General features: G+C 42.5%; 1 protein-coding gene across 4 annotated transcripts in view; it reads left to right on the top strand.

Annotated features, from left to right (window-relative positions):
* PCMTD1 (protein-L-isoaspartate (D-aspartate) O-methyltransferase domain containing 1) overlaps positions 1–25,026 on the top strand; it is a 61,482-nt gene that overhangs the window by 22,698 nt on the left and 13,758 nt on the right. The window contains exons 2-3 of one of the 4 annotated variants that reach the window (XM_060035367.1): positions 3,771–4,200; positions 17,052–17,154. The exons of 1 other annotated variant lie outside the window; for it this stretch is intronic. In XM_060035367.1, coding sequence (XP_059891350.1) covers positions 3,894–4,200; positions 17,052–17,154 — 410 coding nt within the window. In that variant the 5' untranslated portion in view covers positions 3,771–3,893. Of the gene's footprint in view, positions 1–3,770; positions 4,201–17,051; positions 17,155–22,791; positions 23,840–25,026 lie in introns of those variants that run through there. 2 more of the 4 variants (XM_060035368.1, XM_060035369.1) reach the window with 2 other exon arrangements.

Below are 25,026 nucleotides of genomic sequence, written 5' to 3'. Positions count from 1 at the left end.
TTAACATCCTGTTTGAGTCATTCAGTGCGCTTCTCATTGTCTGAAATCCTTCCCTGGCTTGCCCCGTCTGCAGGAGGAGGTCCAGGCTCCATGTGCTGTGGCCTGCGAGTTTGCCAGGCCCCTTGGTCCTTCTGGCCTCGGGAGCACTGCTTTCTGTCCCCGGGCTCACCTCTGCGGTGCTGTTTGCAGTGTTTGAGCGGGTGTGTTGCCCCTGTCCCTTCTACATCCCGAAATGCCTTTCCTGCTTTCTGCTGTCTCTGCTTCCCAGGCCTTCTTTAGGCAACTCGTGTGGTCCTTCCATCCCCTCCCCTGCCCCCACTGTGTCTGGGCTGGGTGCCCCCTAACACCTTGTGCAACTGCTGTGCCCTGTGCATCTGAGTTTGTAATTGTTTATGCCAGCTGCTTGCCACATGTGCTCTGGGGTCCTTGAGGTCTCCTAGGATCTTTTCAAGGGTCTGAGAGGTCAAGTACTGGGTTTTTCTACTATAACATCTGAAAACACCTAATGTTTTGCAAAACAGCAGGGCTTGTGGGAAAAATAGCGTTGGGGCATGCCACTCAAAGCCTGTGCAGCCAGCTTACCAGCAGAAACAATACCAATCCTAAGGAAATTTCTGGGACAGCTAAACCTCTGCTGGGGTTTGCAGCTGGCATCACAGCCAGTCAGTCCTTCACAGCCTTAAACCCTGGGGCTCATCGTCCTCCTTTGACATTCAGGCCCTGGAAGACCATTTGCTTATGGGTTATCATTTTATTTGCATATAGATGTCATTTTTATTAAAATTAAAAAATATGAACCTGGGTATAGCCTTCATTAGTCTGTTGTTTTAATTCAGGGAAAACGTCTTAGCATTTTTACATCTGCATCCACAGTCCCCCAGATCACTTGAAGACACTGTCCCATCGTCTCATTGTCTTACCTAGGAAGGTACTCTATTCTAAGCTTTTTGCTTGAAGTCTTTATGAGCTGCCACGGTATGCCTTTAGTGTGTGGAAGCTTGTGCCTTCCTGTCACTTCAGAACACGAACATGTATTGTAAACCACCACACCTTCATTATCTCCACGTCATTACCGTGTATGCTGAACGTGTGAGCTCATTTGTGTTGAAGAAACATGCACTGCAGCAGGTTGTACCTCCTACTCCAGGAAGCCCTTCCTGACTTCCTCCCTCCTGCACAGCCTTTCAGCTTTCTGTTCAGATCAGTTTCTTTCCTACCAGACCAGAGAGAAAGGAGTCTGGGAAATCTGATTTTGCAGTTGGGCGCTACACCCTGTTGACAAAGGTGATGTTTTTTCCAGCCTTCTGAGTGCCTGGTCTGTTGCAGTAGATCTGAAACACAGATGCACTGCACTTTCTAAAATGGAAAAGTAATTTCCCTTGTTAATACCTGACTGACTCTGCTGCCTATAGTAGATGTTCCTAAACTAGAGTGGACTCCTGGGTCTCCAGGAACTCAGGAGCCTTCTAAAATTGTATGCAACACTTCTAATTTGTTCATTTTTTAATAGAGGGGAGTTTGTGATCAGACTCTCAAAAGGGTCCCCCCCAAAGAAATCACTGGCCTGCAGGCTGAAGTCTACCCAGCTCCGTGTAATTTCTCTGCTCTCTTGACTTAGGCTGAGCTGTTTCCTCAGCCTGTAAATTCCCTGACTCCCATTACTGTGTTGCACAGTCCATGCGCTTAGGAGAGCTTCCTTGATCCCCGGAGCCAGTTCTCTGTGGGCTCCGTGGGCACCTTCAGCAGCGTCTGTCACGTGAGCTGTAGCTCCCCATCCTTTACGGACGGTTTCTCACTTGACGGTGGGCGTGCCAGGGCCTTCTTACCAGGCTTACGGTGGCGTTGGTGAGGCAGTACACAGATGGCGGCAAATGGCGGCAGTCCCTGGTCGCTTGGGTCTTCCCCTTGCCTTTCTCACTGAGAGTGTGAGCTCCCGTGTGGTGCGGTCCACGCGTGCGTTTTGCTGTGATGATTTTGGGTTAGAGTTAAGAAGGACCCGAGAAGGGTCAGGTCACTCTTCAGCCATAAAACAGAGCAGAAGGGAATTTTTCAAGCTAGTAGATTACGGCGTTTCGGTAGAGCTGTCTGTAAAATGTCTCTGTGTAGTCAGAGTCGCTCTCGTCAGATCCTCAGCAAGTGCTGCGGGGGCGGGGGGGGGGGTCTGACGGCAGCCGCCGCTGCCCAGCGTCGCCAGCTTTTCTGTCGTCTCGGGAAGACTTTGAGGACCCGGTGAGAAAGCTATAACCTGTGCTTAGAGGCCATGCTGTCAAAACACCTCTAAATGGGGAATTCCCTGGCGGGCCAGCGGTAGGCCTCGAAGATCCCGCAAGCCTCACGGCGCGGCCCCAAATCCCACCACCTTTAAGTGCTGGAATTGCACCCCGCGCGGCGCGCGGTGCTTGAGCTGGAAAGGGTCTGTCCCCGTCCGCCTTCGTTGCGTGGCGGCTGCAGGGCGCTCAGCTCGCGGGGAGGATGGCGCCGCGGGCCCTGGCCCTTTCCAAGGAGAGCGGGTGGGGACGTCGGAGCCAGCCGTTTGTGTGCATGAGCTTGAGCGCGCTAGATAGGAGCGCGGCGCGAGTCTGCAGTGTTTCCCCTGCTTGGAGAGGAGGAGAGACAAGAGGGGCCCCGGCAGTGGGGCAGGCCCTAGGGGCGCGGCCGCTCTGTCCGGCTGCGGTCCGGCTGCGGTCCGGCTGCTCGCCTTCTCGCCAGTCAGGAGCGGACCGAGTGGGCTGTCAGAACTCTGGTTTTTGGCCATATGGGTGTTTTTGTTTCTCGCTTTCCCTCTCGCCTGATTTATCAATTCAGAAATTAATTGATACATGAATTTGCTTATTAGCGCATTGAATAAAGCTTAAATTGTGTATTGAATAGTACTATTGAAATTCTTATTTTATCAAGTTGCACTTATGTTTCCGTTCAAAGATGCTGAGTTTGACTTGTTAGAAGTTCATTGTACCTACGTGTGTATAACGTATGTTCTAAGGCTTAACCTATTAAAGTTGTTAACAAAATTTGTGGTCTCATTTATCATGACAGGGTTTACCAAACACAACAATCTTAGTATGTATATTTACATATGTGTATATATATGTATTTCTAGACACACATTTTAAACATGTTCCATTTTGTATTCTGTGTTTAGGTAATCTATTCTTCTTTATGTTAACCTTTTGAATTTATGTGGTGCATTTAGGAATTGATAGTGGATGTTTAAGTTTAGGAACTTTAAATCCAGTAACTCGTGTTTATTTACCTAGGCTTTCCACACTCTGAAGAAGGCCACGTGGCTCAGTGATGGAGGGGCATGGTCTCTGGAGTCGGGAAGGCCGGGGGCCACGCCCCAGCCGCGCCCCCTTCCAGAGCAGCCTGTCCACCATGGCAGCCACTGGCCACGTGGGGCTCTTCAGCACTTGGAGTGTGGCCAGTGTGACTGAATTTTTAATTGTATTTAATTTTAATTAATTTAGGTCTGGGTAGCCATGTGTGACTGTGGCTGCCATACTGGACCTCACAGTATGAGGTGATTTAACTTAGTTCTGTGTCCCAGGTTTCCTGTCTGTACAGAGGAGATCAAACTTAAGCTGCCTTTTGTGGTGGTTATAAGAATAAATAAAACAATATATTTAAAGAGCTTAACTCTGTGCCTGGAACAGAATATGTCCTTGAGAAATGGTAGTTAGTTATAATGACTATTATATATTTAATAAGCTGGAATTACTTTCCTTTTGAGCATTCATTTAAACCTGTTTATTTTTATTCTTCCCTTTCAGGATTAATTTATTTTTGGAAATCAAGTGCAATATTAAAGGAAAACAAACCACACTACATTATTGGAAGCCATTTCTGCTAATTTTATTACATTTTAAAATTTATGGTTTGATTTGAATACTATCATGGGAGGAGCTGTGAGTGCTGGGGAAGATAATGATGACTTAATTGATAACTTAAAAGAAGCTCAGTATATCCGCACTGAAAGAGTGGAGCAAGCCTTCAGAGCGATTGATCGCGGAGATTACTATTTGGAAGGCTACCGAGACAATGCTTACAAAGACTTAGCCTGGAAGCATGGCAACATACACTTGTCAGCACCTTGCATTTATTCAGAAGTTATGGAAGCGTTGAAACTTCAACCAGGATTGTCTTTTCTTAACCTGGGAAGTGGAACCGGATATTTAAGTACAATGGTGGGCTTAATTTTAGGTAATTTAATTTTTGTAAAATTCTATTTTAAAAAGTAAGCTGAGTTTGTATTACTGTTTATGATTTATAGGGTTTGTAACTTTGTGTACAATGTATGTTTGAATGTATATTCTAAAAGTAGTTACCTTCCTTAAGTGTGGAAACACAAGGTCATAGTAGTAATCTTGCCTTATTTTCAGCCCTGACCCTGATAGTTAGCTTTGCGTTCAGTCCTAGACTTAAAAAGTTCTTGGAACTGTTTTTGAACCCCCAGCCATTGTCTGTACTTAGAATTGAACAGTTGGAAGGTGGGAAACTCAGAAGTATCATGTAATCTACTTCAGGTAAAGTGTCCTGACAGCTGGCATCCTGACAGCTGGCATAGAGAGTTTGATGGCTATCAGTCAGTGCCCCATGGTGAAGGGGATGGTGCTGTGCTCTTGTTAGGGTGCAGGAGTCTGTGGGGTATGGAGGGTGTGGCACTGTGGGGCAAAGCGCAGGACTGGGGAGAGAAGTGTGTATGTCATTAAGTTTCAGCCATCTCGTTGAGTGTCTCTCTGCCAGGCCTTATTTCTGGAGCGAGTATGCAGCAGTGATCAAAAGGGACAAATGTCTCTGCCTTCAAGAAGCTTACTGGGTACTTACTACGAGGGCTAGGCATTGCTGAAAGCACTTGACATACAGTAACTCATTTAATGCTCCCAGTAACTCTGTGAAGTATGTATTGTCATGATTCCTGCGTATGTCGGTGAGTAAACCGAGGCACAGAGGTTCAGTAACTCGCCTAGAGTCACGTAGCTAGGAAATGACAGCTGGGGGATTGAGGAGGCGGGTGGACAAAGCATGCACGCAGGAGCGTCTGCTCTGAGACATTGTGATGTTGGATGGAGGATGAACAATCACGAGTGTCACTGAGCCGCTTAGTATTTACCGAGAACTGCTGTGCGACAAGCATTAAGGTAGAGCGTCAGGCCCATAACACGGACTCTTGCCCTTGAGTTTGCAGACTGGCGGGAGTGGAGAGACAGGAAGACGCACGGTTCTCATCCTGTGTGCTGTGTGCCGTGGTTGGGTGTGTGCCCACGTTATAGGGATGAGACTGGTTTACAGACTACTCTACAGTGATGGGGATCATGGAAGGATTTTAAATAGAGAAATGGCTGTACTCTAGGAGGTCCTGGTGCACTGAGGCAGTCCTGGTTTTTCCTGGTTATCCTAGCATCAATATTAATGATGTCCTTTTCTTTCCCAAAGTGTCCCAGTCTGCACGGTAAATTATGTGTTCACATCGTACGACTTTAGGCATTTTCAGGCCTGAAGTTCCCCCTTCCTAAACACTGACTAGCTCCGTACTTGCTCTCCTAGTATGGAACCTGCAATCATTTCACTTTAAAAAAAAAAAAAAAGCCCTTTCATCCCACAGCTGAGTCAGTTCCCGATACATAATAACTGGTCAAAAACGGTAACATTATTAATTTCTGCCAAGAAAGAAATTTAGCAGCTTACATTTAAATTTGGTGCTCTGCTGATCCTGAGATACCAATTTTTCATCAGGTTGGGAATCCCAGAAACCTAGCACTTGTGTCATTAGAGCCTCTTTGAAAAAGGAATCTCTAGGGTTTGAGACGGTCTCCAAATCAAAGGAGCTTAGCGGAGGGGGAGTAGGGAGAGCTGCTTTTCCAAAGCGGGAGCTGCCTTCCTTGAGCCAGTGCGTTTCTTGACTAGCTGTGGCTGCTTAAGGCTCAAGTCCAGGCCTCACTCCACGTCCAGGCACCTGTTGTTCTGCCCTTCACTCTTCTAGCCGGTCAGCTGGCTCCTGCTGAGGGAGGGCAGTTTAGCCAAAGGCCTGGTGGGGGGAGAGCAGGGGTCCTAACTAGCTGCCTTACCAGCAGTGAGGTCACCCTCCTAAACTCCATTCCTTAGTACTTGTCTCCAAGAAATTAGATGACTGGGGCCAGATGTATTTGAAGGCCGACTGCAAACGTCATCATATCTTGAATGCTTTCTCCTCTATACCCGCGGGCATTGTGGGGAAACAGACCCTGGTTTGAGTGACCCACAGTGATGCCGCTTCCTCCTGTTAGCAGGCTCCAGGAGGTCGCGAGTCTTCAGTCACATGTGTGACCGCGCTGACTGGACAGTGTTCCAGCGTTTGTCTGTGTGTGGTCCTGCAGTCAAGACCAAGATAGAATACCTCTCCTTTTGCTGGTAAATAATTCACTTGATGAGAAAGATAAAGACATTTTAAAAAAGGAAAGGCAGAGAGAGCGGAGTCTGTAAGACTGTGATTACAGTTAATAAACCTTGGATCTCTCCAGCTTCTGAGGAAGCTAATCTTTTTTCCTCCTGCTCCCCTTTTTTGGTTTGTGTTTCTCGAGCATTTAATTAAAGTCAAGGAGGGGGATACATCCGTAAAAATCACTTAGAACCAGCTCCACAGGGGGCTGCTTCCGTGTTGCCTGTAATAATCTGAGAGCCGTGCGTCGGGCTTGGCCCAGTGCTTCGCAGTGGCCATAGCAGCAGAAGCTGTCTCCTAGCTGCACTGCTCTAGCACCCTGGCCCTCAGCCCTGCTCTCCAGTCCCGAGACGGGCGGCGCGTGCTCCCTGTGGGCAGCACTCCTCGACCGAGGACACGCTCCGTGTGATCCGGAGGCTCTGGGCCGCACCGGGAGGGCAGCGCGTCTGACGAGGCCCCTTGAGGGATCTCCCCTGGAGAGGGTGGGCTGCAGTCCTGAGAGCTCTCGTTCAGTGAGAGGTTAGGGTGATCCTGGCTGCAGGAAGTGTCTTCCACCACATTTGGAGCAGTTACTCATAAATGGAATTTAGTTTTGCCGCGCACTGAGGAAATGGACTGCTCCAGGTTCTAAATCATGCCTCCTTCTGACAACTTGTTTTGTTCCCAGTTGAAGATAAATTCTTGTTCCGCTCTCTTCTCCTTAGGAGTCTTCCTGGAGCAAAGGGTTTCCACACAGAATCTAGTCCTTAATTGACCCTCCTTTCAGTGCTGTCTTCTCCAGGGAAGCCCATTGAATAGGGTGCGGGAAAGAGGTCTCTCGTGTCATTAAATATCAGAACCACGCAGGCACGTTACTCTGATCATCTTTCTGGTTCAGGTGGGGACGCTTCGTCTCCATTCTGGTCCTTTGTGCTGAGGGATTCACCCCTTATGTAACCCATAATATAAAACTTAGGTGTTGCTTATAAAACCTGGAACCTCGGGCTGAATGACTTTCTCAGTCTCTTGCCTAGGTCTTGAGTTAGCAGACGTGACTGTGGAGAGACTGCCAGAAGCACCCAGCACTGCGTACGCCGCTGCCTCAGCTCTGCGTACGCCGCTGCCTCAGCTCTGCAGCCTTAGGTCCTACAGGGCACACGGTGGGCAGGCTTGCGTGTCTGATGGGAAGAGCACCGCCAGTGTACCTAAACGCCCTCACCTCCCAGGGGGCTGGTCAAGCTGTGCGTGGCCGTCATGTTTGGTCTCTGTGCTCTTTCTCTACCACAGGACATTAAGTGGTACTTACTTATTCAGCTACACTGACATTGCCTTTGACCTCAGACATTCATGTTTTCTCTCTCACTTTAGCCCTCTTCCTCACTTGGATGAAGTTCTAATTTACATGCCATAAAGTTCACCCATTTTAACTGTACAAGTCAGGGAGTTTAAGTCTGTAGCAGAGCTGTACAAGCATGGCCGTAATCCAGCTTGAGAGCACTTCCATCACACATAGAGGCCCCTGCCCCAGCCCCTGGTAGCCACTTAGCTACTTTCCGTCTCTGTAGATTCGCCTCTTCTGTACCTGTCATGTCCGTGGAGTCATGCAGTCTGTGGTCTTTTGGGTATGGTTTCTGTCCTTGAGCGTTACATTTTCAGGGTTCACCTGTGCTGTGGCGTGTATCAGTGGTCCGTTCCTTCTGGTGGCTGAGTAATCCTCCGTCGTGTGGGTGTGCCACATTTTGTTTGTCCTTTCACCAGTTAATGCTGATTTTGAATGATGCTGATGTGCACATTCATGTACAGATCTTGGTGGAGACCTCCAGTTTCATTTCTCCTGGGTGGGTTCCTAGGAGTGAAATTGCTGGGCTGTATGGGGAGTTTATGCTTAACTTTCTAAGAACTTGCCGAACTGTTTTCTGGAGTGGCTTGCACCATTTTATATTCCCACCAACAGTACACGAGGTTCTAGTTTCTCCATAGCCGCACTGATGGTTTTTTTTTTTTTTCTTTAATAGCCATCTTAGTGGGTATAAAGTGGTATCTTGTGGTTTTAGCTTGCACTTCCCTGATGCCTAATGATGTGGAGTATCTGTTCCTGTGCTTTTTGGTTATTCCTCTATTTTCTTTGGTGAAATGTCTATTCAGATCTTTTCTCCATTTTTAAATTAAGTTGTTGGTGTACTTATTATTGAGTTGTAAGTGTTCTTTATATATTTTAGGTACAAGCCCTTTATCAGAAATAGGATTTTCAAATAATCGTTTCATATCTTTTTAAGCACCCCTTTTAGAAAACCCCCATGGCTCACTTCAGGCCTGAGAATGAGGGAGATCCAGAGTGGTCTTCTGCCTCATCTCCCCCATCTTTTTTGGTGAGACAAAACCCATTCTGCACGTTTCCAGGGTTCTCTCTAAGGTAGATTCTCTTCTCTTCTTCTCTGCATTAAGCCAAACCTCAGTTTTCCCTCTATATTTCTACCCTACTTCTTCTTTTTTAGGAGATTATTATTTTTCTTTTTAAGAATTACAAAGACTGTCCTTGGTATGGGCTTTATTTTGGGCTCTGAGCAAATCTGTTTTGAAAAGAACCCTTGCGTTTAGGCCACTACCATTTTCTGAGATCAGTTAAGCTCCTTTACACCGTTACTTCTTAGCCCTGGTTGGGCTCCCGTGCATCTTTTTTCTGCCCATATGCCCTGCATTGAGTTGCTACCATTATTGTGTTTCTTGGGGTTTTCCCCTCACTTCTGGTTGTGGAGCGGAAGTCATTACTGACAGCCGTCTCCTTCATTGCTGCTCCTGTGGAAGTCCCCAGATGATTCTGTGTTTATGGGTGTTACTGCTGATTATTACAGGGCAGCTAATAGTAATAAAAATACAGTTTTAGGGAACAGTGCAAGCTGTAGAAATTTTACCAAGTTTTCATAGTAATTTCTTCTGGTTATATTTCTTCAAGCTCTTCTTCGAGGTTGAAAGGCACTTCCCTCGGTGCTGTGAAAAGTCTCAGGTGGGTCACTTTGCATCCTGAGTTTTTACCTTCAGGCTTAACGCTCCCCAGCCTGGATCGTCCATGCACCAAAACCAGTTGAACCGTATTTGCGAATTTGCCGACTTGCTGAAATGCGTCTGTAACCCTGATGTCAGTATCTGTCATTGACGCACATGTGCGGGTGCCGGCGGGGGCGGGGTGGTGGTGGTGGGAGCCGCTTTGTGGGCGTGGCCCCAGCTGGCCTGGGTCGAGGGACGGTTCTGCTCCTGGTTTCAGCGTCTCAGAGCGGCGGCCAGAGGATCCAGTCACAGTGCGGTGCGAGCAGCTTGGGTGCTGGGCCCCTTTCTCCTGAAGCTCGCTTCTTGTGCAAAATAGAGAAAATAGACTCCACCAGGGTGAGTTTTTAGGACCGAACGTTATTATCTCTGTGAGGTACGTATGTATGTGTATGTGTGCGTATTTCCCTAGTAGCCGTGGTGTAGCATTTGCTTCGTAAGTATTTTCTGGACTTTACAGAACATAAACGACCACAGACACCGTGTGCTGACTGTGTACTCCAGAACACTCCTCACCCTCTCTGAATTTGTGTCTCTGTGTGAAATGACTTGTGAATCTCCGTCTCCCGGCGACTCCCTCCGGAGCTGGCGCCCACGCCGTGTCTCTCCCTGGCAGTCTCCTCTAGGCTGAGCTGGGTGCCGGACTGAGCACCCGCGTCAGAGGCTCACCTGTGTCGCAGGGCTGCTCCTGGAAGCTGCCTTCACGTCGTCTGTGCGGGAGCTCCTGCAGCCTCAGCCCGTCCAGCCTCCCTCACCTTTGGTGCAAAGAATCTTCCCCCGGATTCTGCTGCTCTTTGCGTTGCCTTTACATACACTTCCTCTGTCCTTTTGTGGAAGCTTCTTTGGCTTCAGCCTATGGTGAAGGGTGGCTCTTCCTTCTGTCTTCAGGTCACCTCCCCAGGCAGAGGATTCCCAGGTTTCCAGCACCAGGTCTGTCTGCTGAGCTCTGGACACTCCGCATCCTCCAAGCTGGTCAACAAGCTGGATATTTGATTATGCAGTGCTTACTGCACGCCTCTTCTTCAGTGTGCACGAGATTCCCAAGTTCAGCCTGTCTCCAGCTCAAGTTGCCCTTCCTTACCCTCGCCCACACAAGACAGAGCAGCTCAAGTGGCTTATACCTCCTGTGTTTGCATTTTGGTGAAAGGTACTTTTTCCTACAAAAATTACTCAAGGCAGGGCCTGAACAGCAGTCTCTCTTCTCTGTCCTTAACTTTTATCTTGCGGGATAGGCAGTCTGTTCACAGGGTTAGAAACCTGAAAGAACCGCCAGGCCCCTCACCTGTCTCCTCGCTTTGTCTCATCTTCCCACCTGAAGAGCAGTCAGCGCATGGAGCCCTGGGGACACCTCCGCTTCGGCACAGACTCGCAGGATGCTTAGAGGGTGGCAGTTGACTTGAAAGCAGAAGACCTTTCCTAGGTACATAAAGGAAAGTCTGTATTGCATTTTAGAAGATTTCTAGCAAACAGCTAAAATTAGTAAGAAATTTATTTTCAATGACATATACTTTTCTGTAAGATTTACTTCTGTACAATGCCTCATTCTGTGATAAAATAGATTTGACACATGAAGACGTGACAAATACACATTTTTATGCTTTGTATATATATCACTTGCCTCAGTCTTCCTTGTGAACCTTTTAAATTTGGGATGGTAGCTAAGTTTATGTACTTTATCATTCTCCCAAAGAGTATTTATTATACGTGCCATTGAGCCCGCTGCTGAGGATACAGCAGTGCAGAAGACACATCCCACACCCTTGAAATCGTGCACGTCGCTTCTGAACTAGCAATAGAAGCGTTGGGTCAGATTTATTGGCTGTTCTTCATTTAGTTCAGGAATTTTTATTGAGTATTGATGTGACTTGGTCACTGCACTGGCCCTGGAGTGTCTTCACAGGTGAATATGCAGTACAACAAAAGGGCTGATGAAATGGCTTCCGTGGAAAGTTGAGTGCGTGAACAGAGTTGGATCAAGACCTACAGCTGTTCACGTTACCTTGTAAACCATGTCCTGTTCTGTCACAGTTGCGCACACTCCTCAGTTTACTGACTGCTTTGGCGTAGTGTCTGGTGTAGGCGTGTGAGAGATGGTCGTAAACTACTCTGGCCACGTTAGACTTGGGTATTATCAGCCCACTGGGTGGAAATACCTGAAGCAGCTGATGGTGACATGTGTTCTTGATATGTGGACATTTTAGACATAGTTTACTTAGGATCTTGGGGCCATGCTCCGTAACTGTTTAAACCGACACTTTCAGATTTCGTGTAAACATATTTTTAAGATTCACCTGTAGTAAAAGAAAACAGTACTTATATCCATAAGCTGAGAGAAGCCTGAGGGACTGGAACGTTCTGGTAAATTCCAAGGCTTGCTTCACGCGGCCTTTCCCAAACCTAGAGAGCAGAGAACAAGTCTCCAGTCTTAGGTATGTCCCACTAGCTAAAGAATTTTAAGCTTAACATGGCAAGATTCAGGTAAATGTTTGACAGTGTCTTTTGTTAATATGCTTTGGTAACGTGATATAATAAGGCGGACAACCATAAGAAAATATTTGTATCGTAAGTGGAAATGCATTCGATCAGTTTCTCTTATCTGGTTATCGGTTACTTAATCTTTTGCTGATCTCATTTTTTCTTCCCTTTTCTTCATCTACCTTTGCACTATTTTGTTTCTTGGCGTTATACCCCAGGGTGTTCACGGAAAGAAAGAATTAAACCTATTCTTGTCTGCTTTTCACCTGTTACCATCTCTGAATTCTTCTAAAGTTACTTGTAAATCTTCCCAAAGATGCCTACTTTATTCAACTAGAATTAGTAATAAAATATCATTGTAACTTGTTTAAAGGTGTTTTTACATATACAGTTGGTCCTCTGTATCCACGGGTTCTGCATCTATGGATTCATCCACCGTGCATCAAGATACTGGGGGGAAAAAGTCCAGCAAGCCTCTAAAAGCAGAACTTGAATTTGTCACGTGCCGGCAACTACATACATAGCATTTACGCTGTATTTCCTGTACGTAGCATTTATGTATTGGGTATTACAAGTAGGCAAGATGATTAGGGGAGGATTACAGATGTGCAGGGTGCATGCGGATACTACCATTTATATGAGGGACTTGAGTTGCAGAGATTTTGGTATTTGCAGGGGGTGGTCCTGGAACCAACGCCCCCCCCCCCCCCCCCGCCCCAATACTGAAGGGTGACTTAATTCTCACTGAGAAACTTTATGCTAATTTCATGGAAACCGAATAACTGATTCACCTACTCCCTCTTGTGGTAAATATTTAGTTTTATCCCGATGCTTTTATTTGTAGTTATTAACTCTTGATTATCATTTTAGCAACGAGAGCACAGATTTGAATACTCCAAAGAGATGTAAAAAATCATTTAGATGGGCATGGCAATAATTAGGAGGGTGTAGCTAGGGTGCTCAACCCAAGCTGCCTTGTTAGGGTCACCTGCAGAGCCTGGGCCTCACCCTGAGAGATTCCCTCCCCCTGTTTACAGTTTAAATCAAATTAAATTTAATCGACTTTGAAATTTGATTTTAAAATTCACAGGTTATTCTAACATGCAGTCAGGGTAGAGAACCACCTATAAGCTGCAGTTTTGCTTCTACAGTTAACCGGTTCTGTATTCAAGGGGAGAGCATGTTATAATTTCTAATGATTTGTACCCATCTTGTACTTTATGGTGTGTGAAAGACTTTTACATAATTTACATGATTCTCCCACAGACCCATTCCATACAGTAGGAAAGACCTCACATGGTAAGTGACTGGTCTGATGATCCAGCTGTAGCAGGAGCCAGGATTGGAAACGAAGGCACTGGCCTTAATCCACCCGGTTTCTCAGCACCCTGCAGTGCTTCGGTCTCACACGGACTGCGACTTGTTCATCTTCAGAGCTCCTCTGGTTACGTGCTGTGCACTGTGAGGTGCTTTTTGCTTGTGGCTGTTCCACGGATTAGCTCTCCGCACAGCACGGAGGACACCGGGCATCCCGGGCGCTGTGCAGCTCTCAGGTGCCCGGGCCTGCACACCACGCTCAGTGCTTCAGAGGGGGTGTGGGGTGCTGGGCGTCACACAGGGCCAGCAGCCATGTAGGTAAGAAGTGGAGGTGTTGATAGACACTTGATACCTAGACCTAATAATCAGCGACCTTTATGTATAAGCTCTCATTATCGACTAATTGGAAGATGATAAATAAGCTGGTTTAGGTCCAAATACTACAAAAGAAAAACAGTCTTTAGATTTTTTTGTTATATAGGAATTTTGTTACATTATTGCTCTTAATAAATGGACTTTTGCCAGCCTTAAAAATAATTTCTAATATAGGATACCTATGTTTTTCTAATACCTGTATTTGTCTTAATAAACTTTGACTTCTGTGTAAGTTTCTGTTTTCTCTTTAGTATTTAGCAATTAAAGATAGTGGTCAACTGTCAGTACTTTGATTTTTTAAGAATTTATATGACAAAAGTTAAGCTTTTATTATTTCATAGAAAAATCTCTTCACATTGGCACATATAAAATAACACTGGCATGTATTCAGCACAGTCAGATTAACATTTCATCTGTTAGATGGTGATAGGGAGTCTTAAGCTCTCATCTTTTGGATGCCATTTCAGTTTTCTCCAGCAACAGTTTATACCTTTCTATTAGAGTTATTGTACATTACTTATTTATTTGAAAATCTTGTACTTTTTTTTTTTAAATCTCTTTGACTAAGCTCATTATTTTTTGATCGAAAAAGTTATACATGCATGTGTTAAGACACACTTCAGACAATAGAGTGTAATGGTGAGAATGCCTCCTTCCCACCCCAGGCGTCTTAGTCCCCTTCCCTAGAAGCAGCTGTGTGTGCTTTTTTCGTTTTCTGTGTTTTATTCTTCCGGTCTATTTGATACAGGTGTCAAATGAGTTGTAATAAAGAGCATCGCGCTGCAATTTTATCGTATGCTTGATGTGTTCTAGTTGTATATCACATTCCAAATAAATGAGATACTGGTGACATTGCCATTTAAGTTCTGCCTTCTATGAATGCATTCTTTTCAATTTATTTTTTCAACATGTTAATTACTGTTCAGTTTATTAGTGATAATTAAAGATATATGTCCATGATATTTTAAAATGAAGCAATTCCACCTGTTAAAAAATCATGAATGGTGTTTGTACTAGAAATTAATGATAGTATATCGTACATGTGTGTTTATGATACTATCAAACAAATCCATTGTATGTTAATGAAATTGTCTTTATTTTGTGTCAAGGTGATGTGAAAAACAACGTTAAGAAATTTTCTTAACAAACTTTAAACCTTATTTCCAAAAGGTGCCACTTTGCTTTTAGATATTGTATAAGCAGAAAGCAAGAAAAGGAAAATGAGACCAGTGGTGTCTTAAGTGACAAACAGCCTACGTAGTCCCTTTTGACTTAGAGCTCTTAAGTTCAGACGCCCTCTGTTACTAAGGCAGTCTGAAATATTGAGCAGAAACCTTGATTTCTACATTCTCTACTTGCCGCCTTTATTATAGTGTTTATCCGTTCGGTCCTATTGGAAGCTTCAGCCCCAGCAATAGTGACCTTTTTTTTTTTTTTTTTTTTTTTTTTTTTCCTTGCGGTACGCGGGCCTCTCACCGCTGTGGCCTCTCCCATTGCGGAGCATAGGCTCCGGACGCGCAGGCTCAGCGGCCATGGCTCACGGGCCCAGCCGCTCCGCGGCATGTGGGATCTTCCCGGACTGGGGCACGAACCCATGTCCCCTGCATCGGCAGGCGGACTCTCAACCACTGCGCCACCAGGGAAGCCCTAGTGACCTTTTTTTATTGACCTCTCATCCATATAGCCCTCATTTTGTTTTCCAGATGGTTGATGAGTATAACTAGATTCTTAAAATGAAAAAAGTCTCCGTTATGTTTTACGTTCAGTGGATTACCTTAAAAGGGTAGAAGGAAAATTAGATTCATTTCCTAGAGCAATATTTTCCTTACTATATATATAATGTTAAGTAACTGTAGAGTAATTTGAGTTTTTTTAAATGAGGAAAACTTTACTCAGTGTTTCCTAGCCTTTTTTGTTTCCTTACGGAAATTCAAGTTTTCAGAATAGTCAGATTCAATACTAAATTAAAAAGTGACGTTACTACGTGTACTTCTCTAAGTTTATTTTTTTGGTGCCATTTTCGTTTATTTTTTGAAAAAGGAAATTCTAGTTTTTGGCAATTTGTCTTTGGTAATATTAAGGAATTACAAGAGATCTTAAAAGATATTGGATGGGTGTCCCAGTTAGCAGATGAAGACTAATGGTTTGACAGTAAGGAAACAAAAAATGAGAAGCAAAACATTTAAGATTTCATTGATCAGAATAACTTATTTAAAAAAGTATAAAGCATTTCAAAGGAAGGTAATGCTATAAGTGTTGTGGTCTGATGGACCTTTTTATCTAATCTTTTTTTTAATCTGAATACATTTTCCAAATAGAATCAGTTTTTTTTTAAATTAATCAAATGCAATAGAAATATAGTAGGTTTATCTGCTTTTGACCTGAAGATAGTATCTGAACATTTTGGTTTAATTTTTATAGTTAGGTAATTCCTAGATTACAAACCGGTATTTCATGTGCCCCCCTGTACATTCAAAAATGTTAATTGAGGACTGATTTTTTTGTTATTTTAAAGTTCTTAGAGGTCGGTAGAACTCCAGTATATGTTGTATTTTTAATGGCATTCAGAAGGGGGCACATCCAGTTAAGTAGTTCCTAAGATACATACCAGATACAGAAAATAACACACACACACACACTTTTTCCTGAGAGACCAATCTCAAAGTAAGACAGGAATATAACAAAAGCGTAGAATGGAAAACCTGATTGGCTCAGTCTCAGAAGTTTGGGACGAATGAGATGACTAGCTCAGAACAGTGTGTTACTGTCGTGGGGTCGTGGGGCAGGCACAAGGCACAGTAGCCTTAGGAAATGGGAATCCTGTTGGTCACATTCTCGGCCAGTAGCAGCGTGGGGGAAGGAGCAGTCCCTAGATCGTTGCCCTGTACCTCGTTCCTGGACTGTCACTCATCCTTGGCTGTGTGCAAAAAGAAATGCCAAGTAAGCGGTGTAAAGTGGGCGGGAACAGGAGAGTCAAACCAGCTCCGCCCGGCGCCAGACTCCCCTGGACAGTGGGAGCTCCAGAGGCAGAGGGTGTGGTGTCAGCCCTGGGGGAAAGTAGCATTCACTGGGTCGGGGGGTGCTGTGCGAGGCTTCTGTCATACCTGTGTCAGCCCGTGGATGCAGACATTTGAGAATTACCAAATTCTTAACAAATGGTAAAGGAGAAGATAATGGTAATTAACTTAAACTTCATATAGAAATATGATTATCTCTTTGGCAGTATTGTCCTGACAGATAAGCTACACCCTGGAGAGAACTCTTTGTGACTTATTTTTTTTTAAAGCGGTGTAAATAGGTTTCCATATAGCTTTTAACTCTGTGGCTAGCAGAGACATATTTCAAGCCCTCTTTAAATGCTCCTGTGATAGATAAATGAGCAGAAATTGAAAGAGCTCTATAAAGACATTCTTAATATTTTTTATAAATGCTGCTGCTACAATTGCAGGTCCTTTTGGAATAAATCATGGGATTGAGCTTCATTCAGATGTGGTGGAGTATGCCAAGGAAAAGCTGGAGAGCTTCATCAAAAATAGTGATAGCTTTGATAAGTAAGTATTCACACCTATAGTTCTGCTTCGAAAGCACTTGATAAGTAGACGCGTTGACATGTCTGTTCCTCACTGCTGTTAGTTTATTGATCCTGAGTTGTCAGTTGAGTGCAGCGACAATCAGTGTGGTATAAAATGAGACAAAAAATTAAGTTAGAAAACTGCTGTGATTTTTATTCTGTGTACGTATATAGTGAATTACAAATAAATAACTTCTATGTTTTAATTATATGCTACTGTCACTTTATTAGTAGGGTAATGTTGCATTCATTAAACATCATACAAGTACCTTTCCTGAAGATAGAATGTAAAGATGTGCTTGGCATTAGAATACTTTTTGGGAACTGTGTTCACACCTTTGGGATAGTAATTTAGTAGTCTGCCCTCTTTGTTTGTAGCATAAGAGTGATACCTGTTAGAATATGGAGGACTTTCTTAAAAACATGAAGTTACTTAGTAATATAGCCAGAGGAAATTATCATCGAAGTATATTAATATATCCTGTGAGGGCTGTGTTTGAGAAATTTGCTTATAGAACCATTGTTTTGAACTCCTACTTTCCCTTAGAAGAAATACTGCACAGGCGTTGGCCCTTGCGTGGGCAAGGAAGTCTGTTTGCTGTGTAATGTCCCTGAAGTTCAGCAGTGGTAGTACTGTGGGGCAAAGGCTGCTTCTGCTGAAGTCTGTGAACTCTTGTGAAACTGGAAAATTTGGAGGGCATTTATTTCTCTCAACTAGTCATATTTTCAAAGAGAGAAAGGCCTAAAACGGATAGGAATCAAGCTTAGAACCTAGTCCCTTTACTGTATAGCAGAGCTTTGGTCCAGGGTTCCAACCCAGCTTGTTGGGAGTGGGCCTCACTCAGCTCTGGCCTGGCCTGGCCTGGCCTTGCTTGGAGGTGGGGACCTGGGCTGGGGGTGGGTTCCGAGCTGAGGGCTGTTCCTAGGGTTCAGGCCTGGGGGTCAGCGCTAAGAAGGAAGCAGGAGGGCCTTTGAGGGTCTCCTGGAGCGTCTTCCCCTCTCTCCTCCCTTCTCTGCTCCTCCTCACCTTCCTTCCCTGGCCCTTTTCTTTCCGTCCCCTTTGCCATGGCCAGTTTGTATGTGTCCCCTGGCAAGTGGCACTGGGTGGGTTGAAGAACAGAAAACCCAGGTGCCGCAGAGTCCGCAGTGCAGGAGGGAGTGTGACTGGGTGTTACCGGCCTCAGGCGGCGAGCCGGGAGCTGTGCTCGGCTCGGCTTTGGCTTGGTTCTGTCATCAAGCCAGTGGATCTGAGCAAGTCCCTTGAATTTTCTGCAGCAGTTTGCTGAACACAGTTCTTTATCTTATTTATAAAGAGTTAACATTTAATTCATGTTTTTGAATCATTTTTCAAATGCTTACCGTGTGGGATCGTATTCTGTTTCCAAGAGTAACATACTGTTTGACAGAAATAAAATAGTTTTGAGTTCAAGTTATTTGATAAGAAATTGAGTTTCAATGTTAGTATCCTTTTGTGTCTTCATCATTTCCGTCTGTCTTATAATTAGTGGTATGGTAAGTGCTTAAGATATGGGCATGGCTAGTTTTTATATTGGTTATTAGAACTATGGAACTTTGTTGAATTTATTGAATTTCTATTGTTCTAAGTATTCGTTTTGATGTTGAAACTTAACATACACATAAGACCTTTTGAATACAAGTAAACTTGGAAAATATGAAAGTAATATTACGAAAAGCAAATGTTTAAGGTCTATCTTAAGAACTGCTATATATTAGATAATATATTTCAGGTGTTAACACATAAAGGCACAGATAATTCACTTTTGGGTCATTAATCAGGCAGAACAAACTCAAGGAAGAACTTTGAATCATCGAAGTACCTCTTTACAATATCTGTGGAGTCAAGTTTCTTGCTGCCAAGTGGGCATGGTCCTGGCAAACAGTAAAATATGTCATTCTTTAAAGTATTTCTGTGTTGATGTAATTTAAATATTAAGTAATCTATAACACAGATAATTTTGAAGGTTTTATATATTTAAGTGTCTCAATTAAAATTTTTTTTTCTAAAATTGTTTTCATGTAATCGTAAGATGATCAAATGTCCTTGGCTTGTATTTCCTGAGTGTTGTTGTTACTGTGTTATACAGGTTTGTTATCCATAAAATGGTGAATCATCAAATATGGTGATATGACTGATCTAAATGTTTCTTTATAATTTTTAATGGTCTTGTTACTTTAGTTAATCAGACTTTATGATATGGTTGTTTCTGAAGTGTTACAACTTACTTTTAAAACAGATTCTTATATTAATAAACTATTCTGAAAAAAAAAGACAGTTCTGGAAATGTTATCTATTCTGGTTTTCAAGTCGCTCCTGAACTAGTGGTTATGTACTTCAGATTATAAAGGTATCTTGCACATACAAGGGGTAGTAGGTACTGGGAAATGCTTCGTTTTGCACAAAGTCGTGAGTTGGGTGGAAGTTAAGTAATCAAAGTTGAGTCATTTAATGGGCTCCTTTAACATCATTTGGTTTTGGTGATAGAAATGATGAAGATGTAGTAGTTTTCTTCCTATCTTACTTGTGTTTTGATGATTTCTTTGATTTTTCTTGGCGTTTGTTGATAATATTCCTAGTTATTTTCAATTTTTAAATTTGAAAACCTTGCTTTGGAAAGTGATGTTTAAAATTCCGTTCCTAAGCAATTTTATTACATTTAATTGTGTACGGGTCATCAAAATACGTTTTAATTAATAAAATATAAAGTAACTCAGGAAAACAAATTGCTATTTATGTATTCCTTAGTACTTAGTATTGTTCCTTAGTACCAGGCTCTCCTTGATTGTGTGTAACACAAAGACAGTAGAAAGCTAAAACCTAATACTTTTCCAATCTTATTTATCCTGTTGGTTTGGATCTTTTTTATCAGTTCCTTTTTCGAAAGTATTGTCATGTCACTTATGATTTAAACTGTATCTTTAAAGTTTTCTTATGTATATCTATTGGAGATCATAGTGAACTCCCAAACATAGTAGGCGGGAAAAGATTCAGTAAACTACTCAACGTTAGATTATGTAATGTAAGATACATATTTAAAAAACAATGTACAGATGTATGTTTCTGTGTGTGCTTTATAAAGCAAGCTTGGTTCCTGAGTCTTGAAAGTACTATTTCTTCTTTCAGAAAAAAGATCCTTAGTATAATGTATATACTTTTAAACTTTCTTTCTATGTCTTGGTTCTGTATCGGCAAATGAAATAATTTGGAGAGGCTACCCTGAATTTACTGTACTTGGAGATAGGAGGGAAGGGGGAGTTCTCTTGTGTGGTTTATTCCTTTGCTCTGCCTGTGGTATACATGTACCGAAATTCCCTAATGAACTGACATTTGATTTCAAAGGTTCTCTAAAACACCGGCAAGCTTTTTCAGATGAAGGACCAGATAGTGGATGTATCTGGCTTCCTGGGCCAAGCGGGCTCTGTTGCAGCTGCTCAGCTGTGCCACTGCAGTGCAGAGGCCTCCTGGGACACCCTGTGGAGGGGTGGGCGAGGAGTTCTGGTACCACTTCATTGACAGAAACAAGTGCGGGCTGCATTTGGCCTCTTGTCCGTGGTCTGCCGACTCCTGTTCTGCCCGTCACACACACGCTCCGTGACGTTTTTATCTTAGCCCAGTGGCTTTCATGAGCGAAGGAGAAGTTTGGGGAAGGTGAGGTTATCTGAATCAGTGTTTGTGCACGTAGAGTAAGCAAAATAATCTGTCCAGCTGTGTTTACTTGGAAGAGGAAGTCAGTTAAAGGAGCGTGAATTATAAACCTTTACCCTGTAAGTGCTTTGCAAGTAAGTGGTAATTGGTGTAGCATTTATTTACGGCTTCATTGATGTGTTTGTATACGCTGTATACACGGAGCCGACTTGGCTCCCTAGAGGGCATGCTTTGGGGTGTGCCATTCCCTGTGAGACAATAGGTCCTGTCTCCTCTCCCCTCCAAGGAAGCTGTACCTGATTTTGGAAATACTCTACTGTCATTAGCCACATGAGTGCAGCGTAGCCTAATTGAAGATTTTCATTCTCTTTGAATGGGGGACTGTTGTTTCTACATAGTTTGTTGTAGAAATGAGTCATGAAGACAGTAATGAGATGATAAAAATAACAGCAGGTAATGTGTATTATCTGTTCCTTAAGTACCAAGTACCATCCTAAGTGCTGTACCCACAGTCCTAGAGGCAATATTGATGTCCACATTTCCCAGATGGGTAAACAGGGTTAGACAGTCCATAACTTCAGCTAGGCCAGTCTTTGTTTAGTTCTGATTTAGCTATGATGATGTAAAAACTGATTTATCAGGGGTAAGCTGTGCCAATGAATTACAGCCTAGCGACTTGGCCCCAGATACAAAAGTTGAAGCAGCACTTTTATTTCCATCATTTATTTATTTTTTCCAGATTAGAATTTAGGGACTGCTGTTAGCATGGTTACGTGCACTATAGCATTTTTATCAAAAAGCACACCTACCTGTTCATTAATGAGACTTACCTGTGGTATGGGTGATGGAGATGGGCAGGAGAGGAAGCGTGTCCCTCAGGGTCAGTCAAGGTACACACTTTAAATTACCTTCAGAGCTAGTGTAGTTGTCTGCATTTTAGAAGAATTTGATTGATTTGTGGCAATGTCTAGTGTCCTAATTTTATTTTTAATTATAGACTCCTTTTCCACATTATATAGTTTGCATTGGAAAATATTAAATGATACTGTATTCTATGAGTTTATCACTAGAGCAGTCCTGCTTCATCTTTAAGAGAATTATGGCATACTTGAAGTAGTTTTGCTATCTTAGATATATAGTCAATATTATTTCAAACTAGTTCTCGGATACTTGAACACTTTGGTATATTAATAATGTTCAGATGGTAGTTGTATGAGAGATATTATAGGTTGTAAACACAGTTTTTAATCATGACAAACATTGAAATGGTGGGACAGAAAAATGCTTAAAAATAGTCATCAGGGCTACCAGTTATGTATTTTAACATTGGTTAGAAATGGCATGGGTAAAAGTTTGATGGCTTCTAACACATTTTAGGAGAAGAAATTATTCCGGGAATAACATACTGTTTGACAGAAATAAAATAGTTTTTATCCCAAGTTACTTTATAAGAAATTATTGTTGAAATATATGAAGGCTCACTTTTATACGACGTACCTGTCACATTCCCTATAAAATGTTTAGAGACTGTTTTTGGTCCTGTGGAGTCTCCTAAAGCTCTATTCAATGAGAAATCTGTGTGTTTACTCTTCACACTGTGCTTTAAATAATGCTTGAATTATTCTGGAATGAGTTTGATACAGTTGGAAGGGAAGCCACTTGAAAAGGTAAAGTCTTTGATTTTTTAAATTTTTTGAAATTCAGTAGCTTAATCCTTGGTTGTACGAGTTTTTGAATGGTATAACTGTACTTGGAGATCAAGAGATTAACGTTTCCTTGGGTTTTCTTCCCAATGGAATGTTGTGAAGTTTTTTTTTTTTTTTTTTTTTTTTTTTGCGGTACGTGGGCCTCTCACTGCTGTGGCCTCTCCCTTTGCGGAGCACAGGCTCAGCGGCCATGGCTCACGGGCCCAGCCGCTCCGTGGCATGTGGGATCCTCCCGGACCGGGGCACGAACCTGTGTCCCATTGGCAGGCGGACTCTCAACCACTGTGCCACCAGGGAAGCCCTGAAGTTTTGTTTTAATGAAGTAGTCCTAGCTGTTAGAGTTCAAAATGTATATTATGACAGTGTTTTAAGAAAAAGAAGTGTCTGTGATTCATTTGGCAGGTTGTTTTGGACGAAGTATGAGAACAAGATAGGATTCTTTCCTTTGTCCTTGAAGTCCTGTATTCCACGGGAATAATAGTCTGAAATTTCAATGATAGTGTCCTATGGCACATGATAAACTGGTGTGCAAACTGTCAGCTCCCACTCCAACGGTGTATTGAAGGGGAATGTTGTTTTTTCTACTCTCAGTCAGCTCCTAGACCTAGACTATCCATCTAAGAGGGAAGCTGCAGGGCAAGGCTAGGTCACCCTGGTCTCCTAGCAGCTTATCAAAAGAATTATATGGGCGAGTTGGCAAGGTCCCTGCTGTGAATGGAATCGTCTGTCCATCTCGAGATGAAGATAATCCAGCATGCACCTGTAAAGAAAAGCACTGCTGAGGTAAGTGATTGGACTTCGGGTGCTAGTTTGGCCAAGCGCTCATGTCGTAAACCAAGCTATCTGTGCTCTCTCTTTTCCCACAAATGATTTTCCGTGCACATTTTATTTTAGTAAGGGCATGTCAAATAATTTTCCCTCTCGACGTAAGAGTCTAAAAAGCCATTAGATTTTCAGGTTTAAATCAATAAATAATTATAAGTCTAAAGTGGATGAATTTGTAGTTATTACATTTTAGAACTGTTTAACTTTTTTTTTTTGTATACAGGTAACTAAGTTACCTAACTTGTTAGGAAGTATAATTTGGTGTAATATTAGGAGTATAAGGTATCTGTATCTGGGAAATTTTGTTTTGGAAATTTTCTTCAAAGGATAAAAATGATTGCTACTTTTCACATTACTAACAGACATAAAATTTTAATGAGCTCCCCTAAATCAAGTGTGAAAACTGGAAGAGAACACAAGAACCATACTTCTAGGATTAAAATGATAACCACGTAGGAAGTCTCCTTTTGGTAGGTCTCTTATCTTTCTTCTTTTTGTTTATTTTTGTTTTGCTGTTTTTTTTTTTTCCCTTCTCAGGTTCCATTTGTGTGTGGTTGATGTGGAAAGGTGGAATTTGGATTTTTTCTTTCACTATTTTTAAACTATTTAACTATTTAAACTAAAAACTATTTTAGATTTTATGTATAAATCTATAAATAATGTAGCACTATTTTATAATAAAGTGAAAACTTCTGGTTAGTTTATTACTACAGTCTTCCAGATTATACAGAATGGTATTTTTGTTATATGTCCTTTGCCTGTAGAGGTTTGTGGAAACTTGGGGAAGATGCAGCTTTCAGAATCTAGTTAAAGCTGAAGGAGGAAACTGTTCTCTTTATTTTCTTCTTTACACTGGAAGAACTAGTAGCAGTTGTAATTGACTCTAGCCACACGGTGGCTGTCATCCATGCCTCAAATCAGTCATTTGTTCTTCATACATATACGAGCACATCCGTAAACATTTGCCTGAAAAAGTTTAATCGTAGACTTTTGAAAAAATATTATTAGTAGGATTGATATGAATTTCTTTACATGAAATGCTATTTTAAAAATGAGCCATAATTTCAGTATCAGAATACAGAATGTCTAAGTAAGAGTCTCACCTCTACCTCGTCAGAAATACTAAAGCTCATCTCTAAATCCTTTATTAGGAAAGATAATCTATAACCCATTTGTGTATTTAAAAAAATAACGTTATAAGTACAGGCAGTTTGAGAGTTGTTTTGTTTTCTTTGATAACGTGAAGGATTCGTGAATTATTGGTGAAGGGGAAGCCATGGCTCTAAGTGTAATGAACAGTACCCAGACGGAACACTGTCTCTGCTAGACATGCTTCTTATAACTAGTAAATTACTATGCTAGGTGTTTTTGTGCCTATATTTAAAAGCATTCACCTTTCTACCTGATGTGTCCTTGAAGCTTTACTATTTTGTGTCTAGAAATAGTCCAATCCTTCTACTCTTTGGAATGTTGTCTCAGGTTCTGTTAAACTTTAAAATTTGAGTATGCTGGTAAAGGAAATTAATTTGTTAAATGAAAGTGTAAAGACCCATATGCATTTGTTAGAGGTATGTGGTCCATTTGCATTAATAGAAGTTATTTATAAATTTAGAGGTCTAATTTTTCTCTATAATGATTCTTTGTAATATTCCCTAAG

This window comes from Delphinus delphis, chromosome 17 (assembly GCF_949987515.2).
Source record: "Delphinus delphis chromosome 17, mDelDel1.2, whole genome shotgun sequence".
Lineage (NCBI taxonomy): Eukaryota > Metazoa > Chordata > Mammalia > Artiodactyla > Delphinidae > Delphinus > Delphinus delphis.
This window is presented reverse-complemented; position numbering and strand designations above follow the sequence as displayed.